Source organism: Camelina sativa, chromosome 19, assembly GCF_000633955.1.
Source record: "Camelina sativa cultivar DH55 chromosome 19, Cs, whole genome shotgun sequence".
Classification (NCBI taxonomy): domain Eukaryota; kingdom Viridiplantae; phylum Streptophyta; class Magnoliopsida; order Brassicales; family Brassicaceae; genus Camelina; species Camelina sativa.
In genome coordinates, this window is record NC_025703.1 from 10,147,065 (window position 1) to 10,167,362 (window position 20,298).

The 20,298-nt window shown below is 33.4% G+C and overlaps 5 protein-coding genes and 1 pseudogene across 5 annotated transcripts; 2 read left to right on the plus strand and 4 right to left on the minus strand.

Moving 5' to 3' along the window:
• LOC104767649 overlaps nucleotides 1–431 on the minus strand; it is a 3,991-nt pseudogene extending 3,560 nt beyond the window's left edge.
• Nucleotides 537–2,956, minus strand: LOC104765833 (dual-specificity RNA methyltransferase RlmN 1). Its single transcript, XM_010489606.1, has 7 exons — nucleotides 2,582–2,956; nucleotides 2,251–2,361; nucleotides 2,024–2,158; nucleotides 1,787–1,891; nucleotides 1,246–1,415; nucleotides 1,041–1,140; nucleotides 537–946 (listed from the first exon to the last, which is right to left on the minus strand). Exons 1-7 carry the CDS (start codon nucleotides 2,834–2,836, stop codon nucleotides 704–706), a joined length of 1,119 nt encoding a protein of 372 aa, XP_010487908.1. The 5' UTR covers nucleotides 2,837–2,956; the 3' UTR covers nucleotides 537–703.
• Nucleotides 3,106–5,463, plus strand: LOC104765836 (magnesium transporter MRS2-3). Its single transcript, XM_010489607.2, has 6 exons — nucleotides 3,106–3,601; nucleotides 3,811–4,023; nucleotides 4,110–4,238; nucleotides 4,391–4,551; nucleotides 4,635–4,866; nucleotides 4,987–5,463. The coding sequence occupies exons 1-6, from the start codon at nucleotides 3,176–3,178 to the stop codon at nucleotides 5,272–5,274; spliced, it is 1,449 nt and encodes a 482-aa protein (XP_010487909.1). The 5' UTR covers nucleotides 3,106–3,175; the 3' UTR covers nucleotides 5,275–5,463.
• Nucleotides 5,714–7,862, plus strand: LOC104765837. The gene is made up of 4 exons (XM_010489608.2): nucleotides 5,714–5,870; nucleotides 6,319–6,565; nucleotides 7,000–7,051; nucleotides 7,199–7,862. Exons 1-4 carry the CDS (start codon nucleotides 5,803–5,805, stop codon nucleotides 7,735–7,737), a joined length of 906 nt encoding a protein of 301 aa, XP_010487910.1. The 5' UTR covers nucleotides 5,714–5,802; the 3' UTR covers nucleotides 7,738–7,862.
• On the minus strand, nucleotides 8,078–8,598 carry LOC109130953. The gene has a single exon (XM_019241124.1). The coding sequence runs from the start codon at nucleotides 8,434–8,436 to the stop codon at nucleotides 8,242–8,244; it is 195 nt and encodes a 64-aa protein (XP_019096669.1). The 5' UTR covers nucleotides 8,437–8,598; the 3' UTR covers nucleotides 8,078–8,241.
• Nucleotides 12,216–13,052, minus strand: LOC104767650 (leucine-rich repeat extensin-like protein 5). Its single transcript, XM_010491645.1, has one exon. It carries the CDS (start codon nucleotides 13,050–13,052, stop codon nucleotides 12,216–12,218), a length of 837 nt encoding a protein of 278 aa, XP_010489947.1.

A 20,298-nucleotide genomic window follows, 5' to 3' on the forward strand; every position in this document is an offset into this window, starting at 1 on the left:
TTATGATGCTTTTACCCCTGGTCCAACGTCGGAGACGCCGTGGAGAGCTTCCGACCACCACTCGTACGGAGGAACACCGAGCCTTGGAACTCCTGTGGCTTTGTTTACGAGTTGCTGGACTTTTTCCGTGAGGGAGAGACGTGAGACCAAATCTTTGGCGCGTGCTTCATACGACAACGAGACGTTACAGAAACCGTACTTAGCCGTCGCAGGAGAATTTTTATCACATGCAAAGTTCTTCTGAGACTCGCATAGTGATGAAACTAGAGCTGCTATTAGCAGAGAGATATTCACAAATCTTCTTACACCCATCTTTCTATGCTATTTTCTCTTATGGAATGAAAGACAAGAGTATGGGGTCGTTTTATAGGCGGGAAGAAGTTAATTAGTTTTACTACCGTGATATTTACTTCATGAAAGTTAACTTGGTGCTGGCTTTAAAACATTTACTTCAACTTTAATGATGACATTACATCACTTGTTGGTGAATATTTTAAAAGAGAAGTTTAAATCTCCATGTGATGAAGTGTAAGAAGGACTAAGGACCATCTCTGTTTGTCTTACTTGCATATAAGAGTGAGCCAAGTGTTTTCCACGAAGTGATGAGGACAAAATGTGAAGTTTAAGAAAAGGGTTTTGAAGAGTGGCTTTGAAGATACTACAAACCATTCCAAATGTCTGTTTCATGTCTCTGGTCCTAAAGTTAGAGATGTAGATCTTCAATGTCTGGAAGTTCCACAATTCCGGGAGTCCTTCTGTTGTCTGGTTGGTTCACGACTAGCTGACCGCAAGCACCACTTATATCCTGACCCATTTCTTTGCGAATTGTGGTTCGGATCTTGTACGTTTCCCTCAGAATTTTCTGGAAAGTTGATACGCTTTGTACACTGCTTGTTTCGAATTGGCTTGTGGACCCAATTGGGTTAAATGGTATCAAATTTATAACCTGTTCAAGAAAAGAGCACAGAGTTTCCATCAAAAGTATCATCATAAAATTGCAGAAGCCTTGAAGAGTACTAATAAGAAATCAAAGATTTTACCACTTGAAATGTCTTTAGCAATTCACCAAGTAGATGAGCGTGCTGCTCTTGATCATTTACTCCATCAAGCATTATGTATTCAATGAAGATCTTTTGTTGACTGTTATATCCAAGGAAAATGTCGCACACTATGTTATCATCTTTAATTTAACAGCAGGGATTGTGGTTCTATCATTTTAGTAGCAAAAGAACCAGTTAAGAGTACCTGTTCTTTTGGAAAGTTTGAAGTGCATCCATAAGCTTTTGTAGAGGAAAGGCTCTAGCTGCTGGCATGATCTGGCAGCGGATTTCTTGAACTGGTGCATGAAGAGAGACTGCTAAACTTACACCTGGTAGATCATTGTGTAGCTTGCTAATTGCGTGAACAATTCCAACCTATGCAGATGACATTCGGATGTAGGAAAATTTATTAGCTCACTACTTAAAAAAAGTGTCAACCTACGCAGCATTGCATGATTTAGATTTCTCAACTAGAAGTCTAGAATATACAGTTAGAGCAGGGAGAAAAATTAAATCAGAAAGAACTTTCTATGTATCCCCTGAAAACCAACACTTAAAAAGTAAGCAACTTAACCACAAAAGCCAAAACTTGTCTCGGAAATCAAAAACTGCAAGATTTAATAGATCAACGTTTATAGTTTAACAACCTCACCAAATATCATAATCTGAACTTCTGAAGGAATTCTACCAAATTCAGACAAATTTCTGCGTTACGAATATCTCAAGGCAGCTTTCACAATACTTACAGTTGATATGGTAATTCGTTTTGGTGACAGCTGAAATGGCTGTTTTAACATGACGCGAACAGCTTCAACAACAGCATTGTAGTTATTTAATGGCTCTCCCATTCCCTGATCATAATCATCAAACCAAGGAAACAACTAGTGAATAAACTTCATCAATTGAGAAGGTATAAAAAGACGACCTCAACAAATAAACGTAAGGTATCGTGTATATAAAATGCATTGAAAGAAGCAAAATACCATGAAAACAATGTTGCGTATATCAGCTATGCGGGAGGCGTGAACAAGCTGCTCCACAATTTCTCCAGATGTTAAATTGCTTTTAAATCCCATGGTACCAGTAGCACAGAAGGTGCAACCCATCTTGCAACCAACCTATTAATGATAACACGTCATGTAAGATGTTCTTTAACACTTCCACAGTGATTCGATGAAACAAGATGACAGTACATGATAGTAATCAATACCTGAGACGAAATGCATAATGTAGTTCTTATACCTCCAGGACGTGGTTTCCCTCCACACATACCCAACCGAGTATCGTATCTCATTACCACAGCTTCCACTAAAGCTCCATTCTTGAATTCCAAAAACAAGAAGCAAGAATCGAATATGAGTTAATCAGATAACAGAGACGATGTGTTGTAATCACAAAGTAAACCTCTCAGCAACTAAACCTCTTCTTGTACACTTCCCTTAATCTACAAAGACTAGTCTCATGTTCATTCGTAATATTGTATCATTCCCAACACATTTACAAGGAAAAAACGAAGAAACAGAGAGAGAGTAGAAGAGTACTTGGAGCTTGATGAGGAGTTTTGAGGTGGTGCCATCGGAGGAATGGAACAGAGAGTGAAGAGACGAAGTAAGAGTCTTGAATTTGGAATGGAGTAGAGAGTAAGCAGCTGAAGGCAATGAAGGGATCTCGTCCCAAACGCAATCAGGATTCTGAATTACATACTTCCAGATTTGAATGGCGAAATTGGGATTTATCCCCGCCGATTCAAATTCCGATCTGATTTCCGAAGCGTCGAACACCGATTTCAACTTCATCAGATTCTTCCTCGGGTAATTCAATTCTCACAAGCTCGCCGTCGCCGATTTCTAAAGCCCTAACTAAACACTTTAAAGAAAAGCAAAACTCTCTCATCAGCAGCCTCCGTCGTTGCAAAAACAAAATCAAAGAAGAAGCTAAAACCGGTTATTCTAAACCCGAAACCGGTTATTCTAAATCCGATTAGATTTTGTAGGGAGGGGGGGGAATCTAAAACCGGTATATCTTAACCGTTTGAAATCTTTTCGTTGCTGACGAGCCGGAGGATTATAAGTTGAGATCGCAATTTTCACTTAAGCTGCTCGGTCTCTCTCTGATCACAGCAAATCGTGTAAGCGATGAGGGGAGCGAGACCTGATGAATTCAATTTCAATACGAATCCGTCGACTCCTAACATTGGGCAGCCTACACCGCCGTACCCCGCCGGTGTGGGTGGCGGTGGACGGAAGAAAGGCGTTGGGGTGAGGTCGTGGTTGGTGCTTGACTCGTCAGGGAAGCCGCAGCCCAAGGAAGAAGGGAAACACGCCATCATGCGGCGAACGGGATTGCCGGCGCGAGATCTTAGGATTCTCGATCCACTGTTGTCGTATCCGTCGACTGTTCTGGGTCGAGAGAGAGCGATTGTTATCAATCTGGAGCATATCAAGGCGATCATCACCGCTCAAGAAGTTTTGCTGCTTAATTCCAAGGATCCTTCGGTTTCACCTTTTATTGAAGAGTTGCGCCGGCGGATTCTGTGTCACCATCACGCCACTAAACCTCAGGTAATTCGACAAATTAGGGCTTTTTTCACTGGTCCTTGTTCATCCCTAATTGCATTGTTTGTGAAATGGAAATTGAGGTTGGTAGCTACATATGTATATGATTTGGCAATGGAATCTGTATATGATAGCTAATCTCGTGTTGAGAAATGGCTGACTCTGTGATTTAGCTACTAATTGCTTTTTGCTCTCTTTGTCTGTGTCGAGTAAAGGAGGAACATAACTCTGAGGGAGAGCCTCAGACGGGGATGGATCCTGCACAAGGAGAAGCTGGAACGGTACAATCATCTGGGGATCAAGGCAGTGAAGCCAAGAAGGATGCGAAGCAAAGTCTTGAGAATCAAGATGGATCAAAGGTTCTTCCGTTTGAGTTTGTTGCTCTGGAAGCCTGTCTTGAAGCTGCATCAAGCAGTTTGGAACATGAGGTAAGTAGTTCCATAAGGACTCTACTACACAGAGTATTTTTGCTTCTCTTGTGTGAGAGTTTCAGTCATTTTTTTCGTTAATGTAGGCCACAAGATTGGAGTTAGAGGCTCATCCAGCGTTAGACAAACTTACTTCCAAGATCAGTACCCTTAATTTGGAGCGGGTTCGACAGATTAAAAGCAGGCTGGTTGCAATTACTGGACGTGTTCAGAAGGTGTTTATGATTCAGACATTCCATTGCTTCTTTTGATCTTGTGATAACGATTTGTCATGTTCCTCTTAGTTGTGAACATAAGAGACCACCTTATTTTAACCACGTTTGCATAACTTAAAACCTTATTTCTCTTCACTTGTATCATGTTCTAGGTTAGGGACGAGCTAGAACATCTGCTAGACGATGATGAGGATATGGCTGAGATGTATCTTACAGAGAAGCTAGCTCAGAAACTTGAGGATTCGTCAAATTCCTCTATGAATGAAAGTGATGCCTTTGAGGTTGATCTTCCTCAAGAAAACGAGGATGACAGGCATGTACCGACTTTCTGAGAATACTAATTTGGACTGTTCTGATGTAATTCTAACATCTGCTATTTTACTTAAAACCTGCCAGGCTTCCTCCCGAATTTGCATCAGAGGCTAACAGAGATGAAGGCTATCTTCGAGCAAATGACGCTCATGATCTGCTTATGAGTGCTCACAGTGCACTTAGCAGAAACAGCCGTGGGACACATACAAGCTCAACCCGAAGTGCCATGACCAACAAATTAGATGTTGAAGAGCTTGAAATGCTTTTGGAAGCATATTTTGTGCAGATTGATGGTACACTGAACAAACTATCAACAGTAAGTAAATCGACCATATGCTTTTTTGGTATTTTATCAGACTCATTAATAGAAAGATGGCACTCTTTCCGGTGATGAGATAATTTTCTAATCAAATCCATTGTGGTTGTGTTGAAAAAGCTAAGGGAGTATGTGGATGACACGGAGGACTACATCAACATAATGCTAGATGACAAGCAGAATCATCTTCTGCAGATGGGTGTGATGCTAACGACAGCTACCCTGGTGATGAGCGCCTTCATTGCAGTGGCTGGTGTATTCGGAATGAATATTACCATAGAGTTGTTCAAGGATGAGAAAGCTGGTCCATCAAGATTCCTATGGACAGTGATTGGAGGTTCTGTGGGAAGCATATTCCTCTATGTTGGTGCCATCGGGTGGTGTAAATACAAGCGCCTTCTCGAATGAAGTGGAACCAAGGGTATTGGGAGAATGAATGATGATGTCTCTTGACACAAATCTCTATTTAAGCTATGTATATCCATCTTTACTCTCAAACCTTTTTTATCCGGTCTCTCTCCTTCGCTAGTTGCATGCATACTTTCAATATCCTAATAACAAATTGCCATCTAGAAAGTGGCATTTTTTTGTTTTCTTCTTCCTATTTTGACATCTTTACAGATAATTTAGATACCGCTATTACAATTTGTGTATATGTATCACAAACGAACCAAATCATAGTATGACTACGTTCAAGAACAACTATGGGGTTAATTTTATGTGGTTGGTTTTTGAACACAATTCTAAACATATGGGGTTTTTTCTGATACATTAAGAAATAAGAGGTGGAAACTATAATTTTTGAGGAAATTGACAAGTCTCCGACGGAGGAATTAGATTAAAAAAAAAGAGTTGCAGGGGAGAGGAGTGGGAAGGGGAGAAGAGTTATATAGTAAAAGCCCTAAAAATCTCTCGAGGGAGAAGAGAAGAGGAACCATGTCGAGGCGGGAGAGCAGAGATTCAGACCCTAAACGACAGCGTTCCAGGATCGATCGCGAACCCAGGTCTGCCTGCTTCGCTTACTCTTTTCATCTTTACACTCAAATTCTTCTGGGGAATCCTACTCTTTATCTTCATCGCGAACAACGAGGAAGCTCGTGTATTTTTTTTTTTTTTTNTTTTTTTTTTTGTATAGAAATCGGAATGCAAGCTGATTATTGTGAGATTTATGCTTTGTCACTGTTGTAGTTTTATCCTTGGAGTGATTTTGTTTTGTATCTTCATCTAATCTGCTTAATTTGGCCACAGTTCATTCTCGTAAAGTAGAGATTATTTGCAGAAGACGATTGTCAATAGTTGTGTAGATCCTAAACATGAGTGATGAAATGCACAAATAGTTAATTTTAGTACAAGTTTGCGAAGTGGTTCTCTAGCCAGCTTTTCAGAAATCACTCTTACTATAGAGCTCTTATCACAGAGGTCCACTACTAATCATTTATGTTTTCTCTTTAGCCCCAAGAGATCAAGAAGAGATGGTAAACCTGAAGCTGAACGAGTTTTGAGTAACAAGGATTTGGATGTCGGTGATGGTACTGACACTGAGCAAAAACCACGTCAGTCCTTGAGAGATGCTGCTCCATTGGAACCTGATGCTCGTGGTTTGAGAAAAGACAGTGAAAAGAAGCATTCCGCACATCATGAGACCACCAAACAAGCTTCCCATCTGTCACAAGTATCTCGTCCTAGATCATATCATCAGGTTCCTAAAGCTTTTGATTATTTTCCATCTGGTTTTTGTTACTGGTCCTGGTATTGCTGCTTGTTCTTTGTGTGTAGATGTTTTTGCTCTTGTGAGGTTTTAGGAGTTTTTGGTCTAATGTACAATATGTGTGTATACTCCTCATAATACTGGTCCTGGTATTGCTTGTTATGTGTGTAGATGTTTTTGCTCTTGTGAGTTTCTAGGAGTTTACAGAATGTTTCTTCTAAGCTTCATTGCCCATGAAAAACTAGAAGATTTAATCTTTTATCTTGTACTAGCTCAGTTATACTAATCAATTGCTGGGTTGCAATCTACTGCATATTGACACTTTTATCTTGTGCTGATTTGACGGGATTACTGCCTACAGTTGAATGCCTTCCAATGCTAAGATATATGTAATCTTTGGCTTGCCTGTGCGTGTCTTATAACAGCATGATGATGATCTTCGTAGTGACAGAAAAGATGACAGAAGAGCAACTACTGGTAATTCTCCCCAAATTTTACTCTTCTTCCTTTTCTTCATTTACATAAACTCATAAGGAAATATGCATTTGCATGTCTTTAGCTTTATATAGCTTTAAACTAATTGGTAAGTCTAATGACAATGTTACTTGCCTGTAAATTTTGAAGAGAGAGGATCGTGGAGAAGTTCAAGAGATCAGAGAAGAGCTGGAGATGATGAGAAGTCACAGCATCGCAAAGACGGAGACAAAAGCTCGTGGCGACATGATAGGTTCCATGAGGTTGACGACACCGAAGGAACACTCTCTAGGAAACGACCGGCCTTCATGGACAAGAAGTTTCCAGAGGAATCTGGGAACAACACAGACAGAACAAGAACTGAGGCAAGAGACACAATTCTAAACCATCGCCGACAGAACGAGAGAAACTGGAGGAGCAATATGCATTCAGAAAGACATGAGAGACCAGCATTGAGAAGAGACAGAGTGTGGAACAGAGATGATGTGAGAGGTGCGGGGAGCAGACAGAGTTATCGAGCTGATAGATACAACAGATTCCGCAGCAACGAGCGAAGTGGGTTTAACGGAAGCTGGACAAAGAATGAGAAGAAATGGGACCATGATTTGTTCGAGGAGGCGAACAAGAGTCCGACTAGAGCCACAGAGGAAGAACAGATTGCAAAAGTTGAATCTTTGTTGGCTTCTTAAAGCCTATGTGAGTCCATATCTCTCCTTCCTACTCTGGATTTTGCCTTTAATCTTTAGTGTCTAAGTTTGCAAGTGTAGAAGATGATATCTCTGAGTTTCTATAATGAAACTCTTCTTTGGCTTTTTTTCTAACAAAACCTCACCGGTTTAATCTAAACTACAGAGCTTTTAGTTTTATAAAGATTTCAACTAAACTCCACTAAAATAAGACTGACCTGCCGACAGAAATAAATGTAAGACTGACTCAAAGATCGTATCACTAAAAGTCAACTATACAGGATTTCAATATAGCTTTTTTTATGTTTCATCGATCAATCATGCATAAATCATATGTTTGATGTTTCTATATATTTCTGGCTTTTATTTATATCTAGAACTATATATACATATTATCACAAACTTGATCTCTTGAATCAAAAACACCCAATTACAAAACAAAACCAAACAACAACAAATAAAATTGATTCACAGAAACTGTAGCAAAATCTGAGAAAATGAACATTTTCAGAAAAGAGTACGTTTGCCAGGACGATCAGCGACCTTTAAGGTTTTATCAATGAGATCTCTGGTCTTCTTACGACGGATGGCAACTCTGACGCTAGAGCTTTTATCCATTTTGATGTAAGGTTTCTTCTTCTTCCTCAGCAAACCCACCTTTGACTTTATCGTCTCCATCAAACTCTCCAACTGTAACCCCATCTTCTTCTTCTTCTTGATTATCTCAACTACAGAACCCTAATCAACTAAAGAGAGAAGCTTCGCTTGGAGATCCTTTTTGTAGTTTCAGCTCCTCAGGCATAATTGTGCGTTTTGTTTTATATATTTCTTACTTGCAAACGTTATGGTTTTGAGTTCTACACGCACACACCTTTGGTTTTTATGGAATAGATTGTGAGAAACAAGGCTTTGTGTTTCAAATATTTTCGATATTGCCACTAGTGTCCTTCTTTGACTTTTAAAATATTTAATTTTAGTCAACTGCCGTAGATGTCATTAGTAATTACGTTTGCTTTCGTCAACAATCTCATTGAAAGCTTGAAACACAACGAGAAAAGGAGTATATTTTCCTCTCCGTTGCATTCACATGGGAATAGTAGCATGATGTTAATCCATCGTAACGTAGTCGTAGTTGTGTCGATTAAGTTTTTTTATCTCTTTTTAAACGTATAACATGTTAATTATCATTTAAGACAGTTGATTTCAACGAAATATTTGGAAATCAAGAGAAATAAGGAAGATATATCTTGGAGTTTATGATAATATATAGACGCATGGATAAGGCTCAATGATGACTTGTTTAAATCTTTTATTCCCACACTAACGTAGAGTGGATTCGGACCATCGGCGTATGCGGCTATGCACATAGTATTGCCAAATATGATTAGTTGTGATAAATCAACGAAGAAGTGTATAAATTAACCTATGCATGCGTTTCATCTAGAGAATATGATCAGTAAGTAATGCCAAACATGATTATTGATTAGCTTTTCTCGTCTTTAAGCAAATTATTGGCCATCTTTTTTTTCTAATATATATATATTTGGTTTTAATGTTAAGATAAGTGTATATATTTGTTGTCAAAAATAGAACGTTAGTATAAACGGATGATTTTATCCGCAAAAGGTAACAATTGTTAGGATATACGAACATGGTGATTTGTGTTTGTGATTCTCTCTTTAATTCTTCAATAAAAGGAAAATAGTATCGGTGTTTCATCCACTTTGATTCAGTTTTGCTGAGCTAGAAACGGTGTAGTTCTAAAATAAAGACTTAATTAACACTTCAAATTTTTACATACATACTAGATTTTAACCCGCGGTATACCACAGATCTATAATTTTTATTATTATTTATAATTAATATTGTATTTGCTTGTTAAATTCTGGTTGTTTTGTAAATAAATGAATAACTAAAATTTACAACCGCTTAAGAAATAATTAAAATTTTCAGCCGTTCAAATGGCTAAAATGTTAATATTAATTTTTAACTTGCGGTACAATGTGTGACAATATTTTTGTTATATTTAGTTTGTTTTATTTAGTGTTTGAGATTCTATTTGGTTTTTTAGTTATTAGAACAAAAAGTAAAGGATTTAAATACATAATAATTAATTTATAAGCTGTGATTAAGTCATATTTTCATAATGATTTACTTATTTTACAAAATTTTAGTTAAAGTAAGTTGATTTGTTATGTCAAATATTATAATATTAGTAGTGTTGACAAATAATAAAATAAGGATTTAACTCGTGTTTATATACAAATTTAATGATATTTTATTAATTCCAACATGTCTTCTTTACACCCCGTCTTACTATATCACCACATTGTATAGTATTTTAAACTTTTATTTATAATATTTTAAAGTCTTTATTAAGTTTATATATATATATATATCAAAAATATGATTTTAAAAAATGAGAATCAAAGTTTTTTTTTATCTATATTAACATTTTTATCTACATTAAGAATTGAAGCTAACTTGTTTTGAAAAACAAAATACGAATTAAATTGTTGTTTTCGTTGTTTGCAAAGAATTTAGAGATAGAATGAGCCTGTTCGTTTACATAGTCGCTGTGACCACTTTCGGCGACTGAAAAAATCAACGTCGTTGGTGTTTAAATCCCAGATATAAATTACTGCTTCTATTAAAAAAAGTCACCATTTATATGAAAAGGAGTCGCATCGATCATTGTAACTGTCACCGCTTTTTCTGGCGACACATGAACACACCGGCAATCTCCGTAAAAATAGTCGCAGCGACAGTTTTGTTATTTATCATCATTTATTTGGCCACTTCCATGTTTAAATTTTAATCGCTGGAAAGAGTCGCGGAGACACCAAAACGAATAGGGCCAATATCTTTAAAAAATAATAGAAGGTGTCATTAATATAATATAGCTTCTGTTTCCATAAAATATTGATTGCAGTTTGTTACATTTCTAGTAGGAATGAAATGTAAAATATTTAGGAAACAAAATCTGATGTAATTGTTATTTTAGGAAATTTTCTAAGGCTTCAGATTGTAAATTATTTTTTAAAATACAACTAAAAGGGCACGATACAAAATGTACTTAAAAAATGTTAATATATAAACGATTAACCATCTATGACTATTATCAACATTCAACTGTATTTCCACATTAACAAAGAAGAACTGAAGAAAAGTTTAATATCGTCCTGGTCTATGTAAAATAATTTATACAAACTATGAAATTTCATAATTAATTATAATTAATATGTATATATATATATATATATATGTTTCGTTTTTATGTTTAAATAAAAAAATTCATTCCCATATAAAAATAAATTAGTTTCTTCCTTTTCTATTGTATAAACTATAAAGTCACTCTACTAATTCGAACAATATTGCTTAAAAATTGGAAACCAAATTACTTATGTAACTTTTTTTAAGGGGAAAGTTTAGATAATAATAATTTCATGGACAATTCGGTGAACATCTCTTATTCACCCCCTCTTAGTTAAAGAAATAAATTATTAATTAAAGAAACAAAATCTGTATATAATTCAATTTTAATTATAAACATTATATTATAGTTTGTAAAATCTAAACCCTAACCACTATTTTATAAACCTAAACCTACATATAAATTTCTTTGATTGTAAAATCTAAACCCTAAACCCTAAACCCTAACCATTTTTTTGTAAACCCAAACCGACATATAATTTCGTTTGATTATAAAATCTAAACCCTAAACTCTAACCACTTTTTTGTAAACCCAAACCGACATATAATTTCGTTTAATTATAAAATCTAAACCATAAACCCTAACCACTCTTTTGTAAACCCAAACCGACAAATAATTTTGTTTAATTATAAAATCTAAACCCTAACCACTATTTTTTAAACCCAAACCGACATATAATTTTGTTTAATTGTAAAATCTAAACCCTAATCACTATTTTGTAAACCCAAACCGACATATAATTTTGTTTAATTGTAAAAACTACACTCCAATCGTTCCTTTATAAACCAACCCGACATAATTTCCTTATTAAAAAATCTCCAGAATTTGTTTCCTTATTTTTTTTGTCTTTTTATTTTAATTTTGATTTATTTTATAAATATGATATGATATGGCGTTTTGTTGTATTTTGATTGGTTAATTAAGAGGGGGTGAATAAAAGAGGTTTTTCTAATTTCATGCAACCACTCAAATAGGTCAAAGAGATGTATATAATTTTGAGATTTTTTTCTTAATAAAATTTCTTGCTAACCACACAAATAAGATGTATTTAAGAAATATTATAAATTATTTTAAACAATAAATATGAAAAACTAGTAAAAAATGAGCCAAAGAAATCTCACTGTGGCAAAACTCGAGGCCCAATGAGTAATTTTGAAGGAGTTACGAACACTCTTCTCCTTAATTAAACTAAATTTACTTAAAACTCATTATAGAAATGATGGAAAAGATGAGGATATTGCATTGTTCGGATCACTTGAAACCAATCTCAAGAAAATGATGGAGAAGGTGGAGATGTTTCATCGTTTGGACCGCTTGGAACCAGTCTCTTTGTTACAATATCTGCTCTAGAAAATGATGGAGAAGGTGGAGATGTTTCATTGTTCGGACCGCTTGGAACCAGTCTCTTCGCTCCAAAAAATGATGAAGGAGATGGTGGAGATGTTTCACTGTTCGGACCGCTTGGAACCAGTCTCTTCACTCCAATATAGGATGAAGGAGATGGTGGAGATGTTTCATTGTTTGGACCACTCGGAACCAGTCTCTTCACTCCAATATCTACTTTGGAAAATGATGGAGAAGGTGGAGATGTTGCATTGTTCGGACCGCTTGGAGCCAATCTCTTTGTTCCACTATCTTCTCTTGAAAATGATGGAGAAGGTGGAGATGTCTCATTGTTCGGACCGCTTGGAACCAATCTCTTTGTTCCAATATCTGCTCTTGAAAATGATGGAGAAGGTGGAGATGTTGCATTGTTCGGACCGCTTGGAACCAATCTCTTCGTTCCAACATCTACTCTAGAAAATGATGGAGAAGGTGGAGATGTCTCATTGTTCGGACCGCTTGGAACCAATCTCTTCGTTCCAATATCTGCTTCAGAAAATGACACAGAATGTGAAGATTTTTCATTCTTTGAACCACTAGAACCTACTCTCCTTGCTCTAGCATTTGGTACATAAAATTCTTGAGATTTCATGTCGTTCATATTGCTAGAAACTTTTTTAGCCACATCGAAATCAGAAGCAAATGAAGTTATTTCACGAGTGGCTAAAGAAAATGTATAGAAAAAGAATTGAAGCACAACAACTCCGAAAACCCCTTTCATCTTTTGTTAAGGCTTCTCTTTGTTTTGTAATGTTTTAAGGGTGACAATGTGATGTATTTTTTAATGAATTGATTCAGCTAGTTTATATAATAGTTTTTCTAAATCAATCTACGTAATTAATTAGTATTTGCGTATTTATGGTACATAATGACCATTTAAAGTAAGATATCTCAAATATAATTATTGAAATCTTGGCAAAAGGAAAACAAATACAGTATATATTTCTAATGGGAGATATATCTTTCGTATTTATGGTACATAAATATGACCATTTAAAGTCAGACTCATTATTTAATGTATTGAAATTTGTTGACTATATATAGATATATATTATTCAACCTAGTTAAGATATTTAGTGGAGGTTATTGGTTTGAGATTTGAATAGAGTTTTAAAGATTTTAAATGTTATGTAGAATTTGTTGTTATTAGAGATTTTGTTAAATTCTGTTAAAGTTTAGTGTTATTAGCTTGTACTTTGTAAAAAATCATTTAAAATCTTAACAAATTTGGGTTATTGGATTCAATCTTTTATAAAGTCATTAAAAGTTTTGTGTTATTCAATTAAAACAAAATAATCTAGGAATGTTAATAAATTTAATTAATACTTTATCGGTTCATGATTTTAGACAACGGAAATTATTACAAAAATATAGAGATTGTTTGGAACACTTTACAAGACTTTAGAAAACTAATCAACAAAACTCTCTAGCAATCTTTCACTTATTTACTTTTAATGATTTTCTTAAACTCTTTAAAAAATCTTTATAAATTAAAATCTAATAAATGAAATTATAAATAATATAAAAACATGCATATTGTATATGCTGTGCTAGTTGACTGGAGCATGTAATTTAGCACTTCGTGTTAGTTTCATCATTCTAATACGGTCTTTGAATTCGAATGACCACGATTTATGTTTTGGGATATAATTTTCTATGTACATATATATTAATAAATCTTATAATTCCATGTAATGCCTCTACTATAGAGGGTGTATCCAAACATATTTAAAGACAATAAAATGGATTTTACTTGGATGGAGATGATATTCATTCGGATCCTAGATAAGATACAATTTGGATTTTGATTTAAAACAAAAAACGAAATTCAAAATCTATATATAATAACAAACTCATTTTTGGGATCAACTTTAATCTAACGGATGAGATTGTTTCTATTATCTCATCAAACGGTTTAGAATTATTAGTGATCCTAACAGTTGCAAGTTTTTTTTCTAATGATCGTGTTTATCCGTCGTACCCCCATTTTTTAAAAATCATATATATTAATTTTTACACATTTTTGTTTCACACCTCCTTATTTTTACATCTCTTTGTTTTTATATATATACAGATCTTTATGAACTTTGAAAAGAGTTTTGGTTCTTTGAGTATTATATTTTTAATGATATCACCCTTTGTTAATGATCTCAACAGTTGCAAAATTTCGATCCAACAATTGTGTTCTTCGTCACACCCCGAGATTTCCATATTGGCATCCGTTAGTTTTCACATCTTTTTGGTTTACACCTCTTTGTTTATATAAAGTTGCAATGTTTTGATCCAACAATTGTTTTTCTAGTCGTACCCCTAACTTTCAATGTTTGCACTTGTTAGTTTTCCCACCTTTTTGTTTTACACATTTTTGTTTCACACCTTTTTGTTTTCACACCTCTTTGTTTTTATATATATATATATACAGATTTTTATACACTTTGAAAAGAAATTTTGTTCTTTGAGTGTTATTAATGATCTCACTATTTGTTAATGATCTCAAAAGTTGCAAAGTTTTGATCCAACAATTGTGTTTCTTCGTCGCACCCCCAATTTTCCATGTTGACACCCGTTAGTTTTCACACCTTTTTATTTTGCACCTCTTTGTTTATACAAAGTTGCAATGTTTTGATCCGGCAATTGTGTTTCTTCGTTGTACCTCTAACTTTCAATGTTTGCACTTGTTAGTTTTCCCACATTTTTGTTTCACACCTCTTTGTTTTTATAAAGTTGCAATGTTTTAATCCAACAATTGTGTTTTTTCGTCGTACCCTTAGCTTTCAATGTTTGCACTTGTTAGTTTTCGCACATTTTTGTTTTGACACCTCTTTGTTTATATATATATATATATATATACAGATTTTTATGGATTTTGAAAAGAAATTTTGTTCTTTAAGTATTATTAATGATCTCACCCTTTGTTAATGATCTCCAAAGTTGCAAAGTTTCGATCCAACAGTTGTGTTTCTTGATCACACCCCCAGCTTTCCATGTTGACACCCGTTAGTTTTCACACCTTTTTGTTTTACACCTCTTTGTTTATATAAAGTTGCAATGTTTTGATCCAACGATTGTGTTTCTTCGTCGTACCCCTAACTTTCAATGTTTGCAATTATTAGTTTTCACCAGTGTTCTAAAATGCACCCTACGCGGGTGCCTAGGTGGCGGTTACACGCTATGCGGTGACCAAACGTCTCGAATTTTAGCTATACGATACTTTAGGCGGTTTTAAATAATTCGGATGCCTAATAGCGTTTAGGCGGACATTATGCGGTCTAGGCGGAAACCTGTACGGATTCTAGGCGGTGTATTGACTAAAATAGTAAAAAATACTGTAATTAATTATTCTTTAAAATAATATTTTTGTTTCAAATAAATATTATAATTAGCCTCTAAAGTCTAAACTTATGAAATTTAATTTGGTTCCAAAGTAAGTATAAACTTACATTTTGTCAATTTTACAAGTTTTTGAATGGATTATGTTTTTTTTTGTTTAAAATGTGAGATTATTATAGATTCTAAACTATTTTGATAGATATGAGTTAATTGAATATAATATTTGATACTATCTTTTTGTTTTATGTTTTTCTAAAACTAAAGTGTATAAGTTTTCATCCTATATATATATGTAAATATTATTTTTAAATATATATAAAATATATAATCCGCCTAGATTCCTCTTAGGCACCCGCATATACGGCTAGGCGCTAGGCGTTTGTCCACCGCGTAGCAAGCGCATAGCGCGTTTTAGAACACTGGTTTTCACACATTTTCGTTTCACACATTTTTGTTTCACATCTCTTTCTTTTCACACCTCTTTGTTTTTATATATATACAGATTTTTCTGAAATTAGAAAAGCGTTTTTGTTCTTTGAGTATTATATTATTAATGATCTCACCCTTTGTTAATGATCTCAAAAGTTGCAAAATTTCGATCCAACAATTGTGTTTGCACACCTTTTTGTTTTACACCTCTTTGTTTATATAAAGTTGCAATATTTTGATCCAACAATTGTGTTTTTTCGTCGTACACCCTAGCTTTCAATGTTTGCAATTTTTAGGTTTCGCACCTTTTTGTTTCACACATTTTTGTTTCACACCTCTTTGTTTTCACACCGCTTTGTTTTTATATATATACAGATTTTTATGGACTTTGAAAAGAGTTTTTGTTCCTAGATTATTATTAATGATCTCACTCTTTGTTAATGATGTCAAGAGTTGCAAAGTTTCGATCCAATAATTGTGTTTCTTCGTCGCACCTCCAACTTTCAATGTTGGCACCCGTTAGTTTTCACACCTTTTTGTTTTACACTTCTTTGTTTATATAAAGTTGCAATGTTTTGATCCAACAATTGTGTTTCTTCGTCGTACCCCTTGCTTTCAATGTTTGCACTTGTTAGTTTTCGCACCTTTTTGTTTCACACCTCTTTGTTTTCACAGCTTTTTGTTTTTGTATATATACAGATTTTTATGGACTTTGAAAAAAGTTTTTGTTATTTGAGTATTATTAATGATCTCACTCTATGTTAATGATCTCAAAAGTTGCAAAGTTTCGATCCAACAATTGTGTTTCTTCGTTGCACCCCCAGTTTTCCATGTTGGCACCTGTTAGTTTTCACACCTTTTTGTTTTACACCTCTTTGTTTATATAAAGTTGCAATGTTTTGATCCAACAATTGTATTTCTTCATCGTACCCCTAGTTTTCAATGTTTGCACTTGTTAGTTTTCGCAACTTTTTGTTTTACATACTTTTGTTTCACACCTCTTTGTTTTCACACCTTTTTGTTTTTATATATATACAGATTTTTATGGACTTTGAAAAGAGTTTTTGTTCTTTGAGTATTGTTTCACACCTCCAAATTTTAAAAATTATGAGTATTATTTTCTTTTAATTTATTAATCAACATGATTCACTCATCTTCGTTAAAATTAGGATTGTTTGATTTATTGATTCCTTCATCTAACTTTTGTTTGGTTTCGTTTTCCATTTATACACGCATCGATCATCTCTTCCAAGTATTAATCTAGGTAATTGATTGTGATTTCTAATTTTTCATAGATTTATCTTTTTAGTCAATTTGGTTGGTTGCAGCTATGAGCTCTTTGTCCCTGATTCTCTTATTAGTTTTTTTTATAAATTTCGATTGAATAATGATTTTTTTTTTATGTGCATATATTGATTATCTGAGTATGATTCAGTAAACCCAGATTTATATACCTTTAGCTTTATTCTCTTATTGTCACTAAATCGATTTTTCATTTTTATATATACAACAAATATTTTATTTAACTAATTTGGTTGATTAATCTTATTCATTATTTATGACTTTTATAATATACAGTTAAAGAATTACCATAAATTTTTCACTCGAAATATGAAATTAATAATATTAGTCATTTCAAGTTTTTACTTTTCCGTGCGGTAACGCATGGACCGACATCCTAGTAAAATAATAATAACTACCCATTATTTTAGGAAATCGTTTGTAGTAGTTTTCATAATAATTGGGCTATTAAATATATAAAGTGTAGATTTGTAAATTAATTTGATTTTCTTTTATATTTTGAAATATTTCAGAAAACGGCAAATCAATTTAATGCAATTAAATAAAAAATCAATTTTATACAATTAAATAAAATAAAAAATAATAATAACTACCCATTAATTTAGGAAATCGTTTTTAGTAGTTTCCATACTAATTAGGCTATTAAATATAAATTTTAGACCTTTTTTTTTTTGCCAACAACTTACAAGATCAGCTCAAATGAGCCAATTAGTAGGAAAAACGTTTACATAGGTAGTTTGTTGCGACTCTACTCTAGCACGACGCACCAGCTTGTCTACCATACCATTCTGTGAACGGGGGATCAAGACCAAAGAGAATGACAGGAATTCTTCCTTATCCGCTTCAATCTCGTCTAAATATGTCTTGAAAGCGGGCCACTCAGTGGGCGAAGACATCATCTTCACCAGGTCGGAACAGTCCGTGAGAAAAACAACATTCTCATTATCCGCTCCAATCATACATCTCATTGCCCAAAGAAAAGGTTCCACTTCTGCATGAAGGGGTGATAAACTCCAGCGTAGGTTAGATGCACCCATAGTGGGAGATTCCCCCTCAGGGGAAATGCAATACCAACCTCTGCCAGTAAATTGATCGGTCCCTTTTCCAAGATCCATCCACATAACAACGATATCCAGTGACTGATCTGCGATTCACAGAGATAATGTTAACCTAATTTGATTTTGTTTTATATTTTGAGATATTTCAGAAAACGGCAAATCAATTTAATACAATTAAATAAAAATAAATCATCATTTACTTTAGATTTTAGAAAATAAAAGTTATACTAATTAATTATGATTAGTATAAATAGAAAGAATAAAACCAAAATTTTATATATGTAAACTAATTTAGTGAGATTATATAATCCAATTTAATATGAGTCATTAACAATAAATCAAAAAATATTTTTAATAAAAACCCGAAATTATATATATATTTTTGGTAGGAAAATTATATATATATATATATATATATATATATAAATTTATTGTGATTACAAATTATTTGATTATATATTAGTAAAAAATAATTATATAATTTTTGATTTACCATTTGCGCAAACTAAGGAAATATGTTATATTAGCGTGAAGTATTAAATTTTGATATTTGAATTGATACCAACATTATACGTTTAATTCTTATAATCACTCAAATAATAATATCCATTAATTATTATGATATAACAGCTAAGGATATGCGATCACCAAGAAACCTATATAATCCATTAGATATAACACACATTGTCATAGTAAATAAAAAACACTTGATCCATATGAATGGATAATAATACATTCAAAAAATTCGGTAGAGCTATTTATTTTACATAATAGGTCATTCATAAAATTAAAAATATTCTTTAAACTATATCCAAAAGATTACCATATGAGAATTTCGGGTAGCGAGACGAAATTTAAAAATTTGGATAACTATATCTATGTAGTTTTTTGGTGAATCTCGCGGATTTCACGGCGAGCTTTTCAAAATAAACAAAACATATATTATCTAATTTTTCAGATATATATTATCTAATATATAATATTAAAATCTTATAATAATTTGTAATAGATATGACATAATTATCTAATATATAATATTAAAATCTTATAATAATTTGTAATAGATATGACATAATTATCAAAATTTAAGTGTCCTGAAACCTTATTTGTATTTATGTTTAAAATTATTTATTATTAATATTAATTAATTTCAGCTTGAAATATATTTTATAAATTAGAGAAAATAATTTATTGAGCAAATGGAGTTATTTACTATTTGGGTTACGAAGAATAGATTTTTACGGGTAAAGAAAATATTTATATCCGTTAGGGAGACATGGCAATGGAGACATAGTTTAGACTTATTTTCTGAAATTAATCAGGCACATACGTGGAAGTTCGAATCTAGTAAAGTTTAAAGCAAATTAGTTTGATCGGTTCCCAGAAATCTTCACCATTTTCAATCCTTGTTTCTATTAAAATATATATATTTTTTAAGATAGTAGTAAAGAAAACAATTAGACCATCCACTTTACATTTTTCTCTCATAATTTCTTTCTCTTTTAGTATTAACAAAAAAATTTCGAGTTCCTTAAAATACAAAGATCATTCCTAATCCTACAAGTTCTTGGGAATTGGACTACTAGTAGAAAAATATTCAATTAGTTTGGAAAACGAAACATAAAATGTCCAAAATCACATCGTTATAGAAGACCTTTATGAAATGAATGGGTTATATAAGGGGTTACTTTATATGTAATTTTAGTATCAAATTTTCAACACATAATATGATAAATTTAACAAAAAATGGTAACACAAGAATTAAAAAAATAAGTGAAATCACCTACTAACCCGTTCCTCATTAGTCATTTACGTTAAAGCTGGAGCTTATCATAATGGTGGTAACAA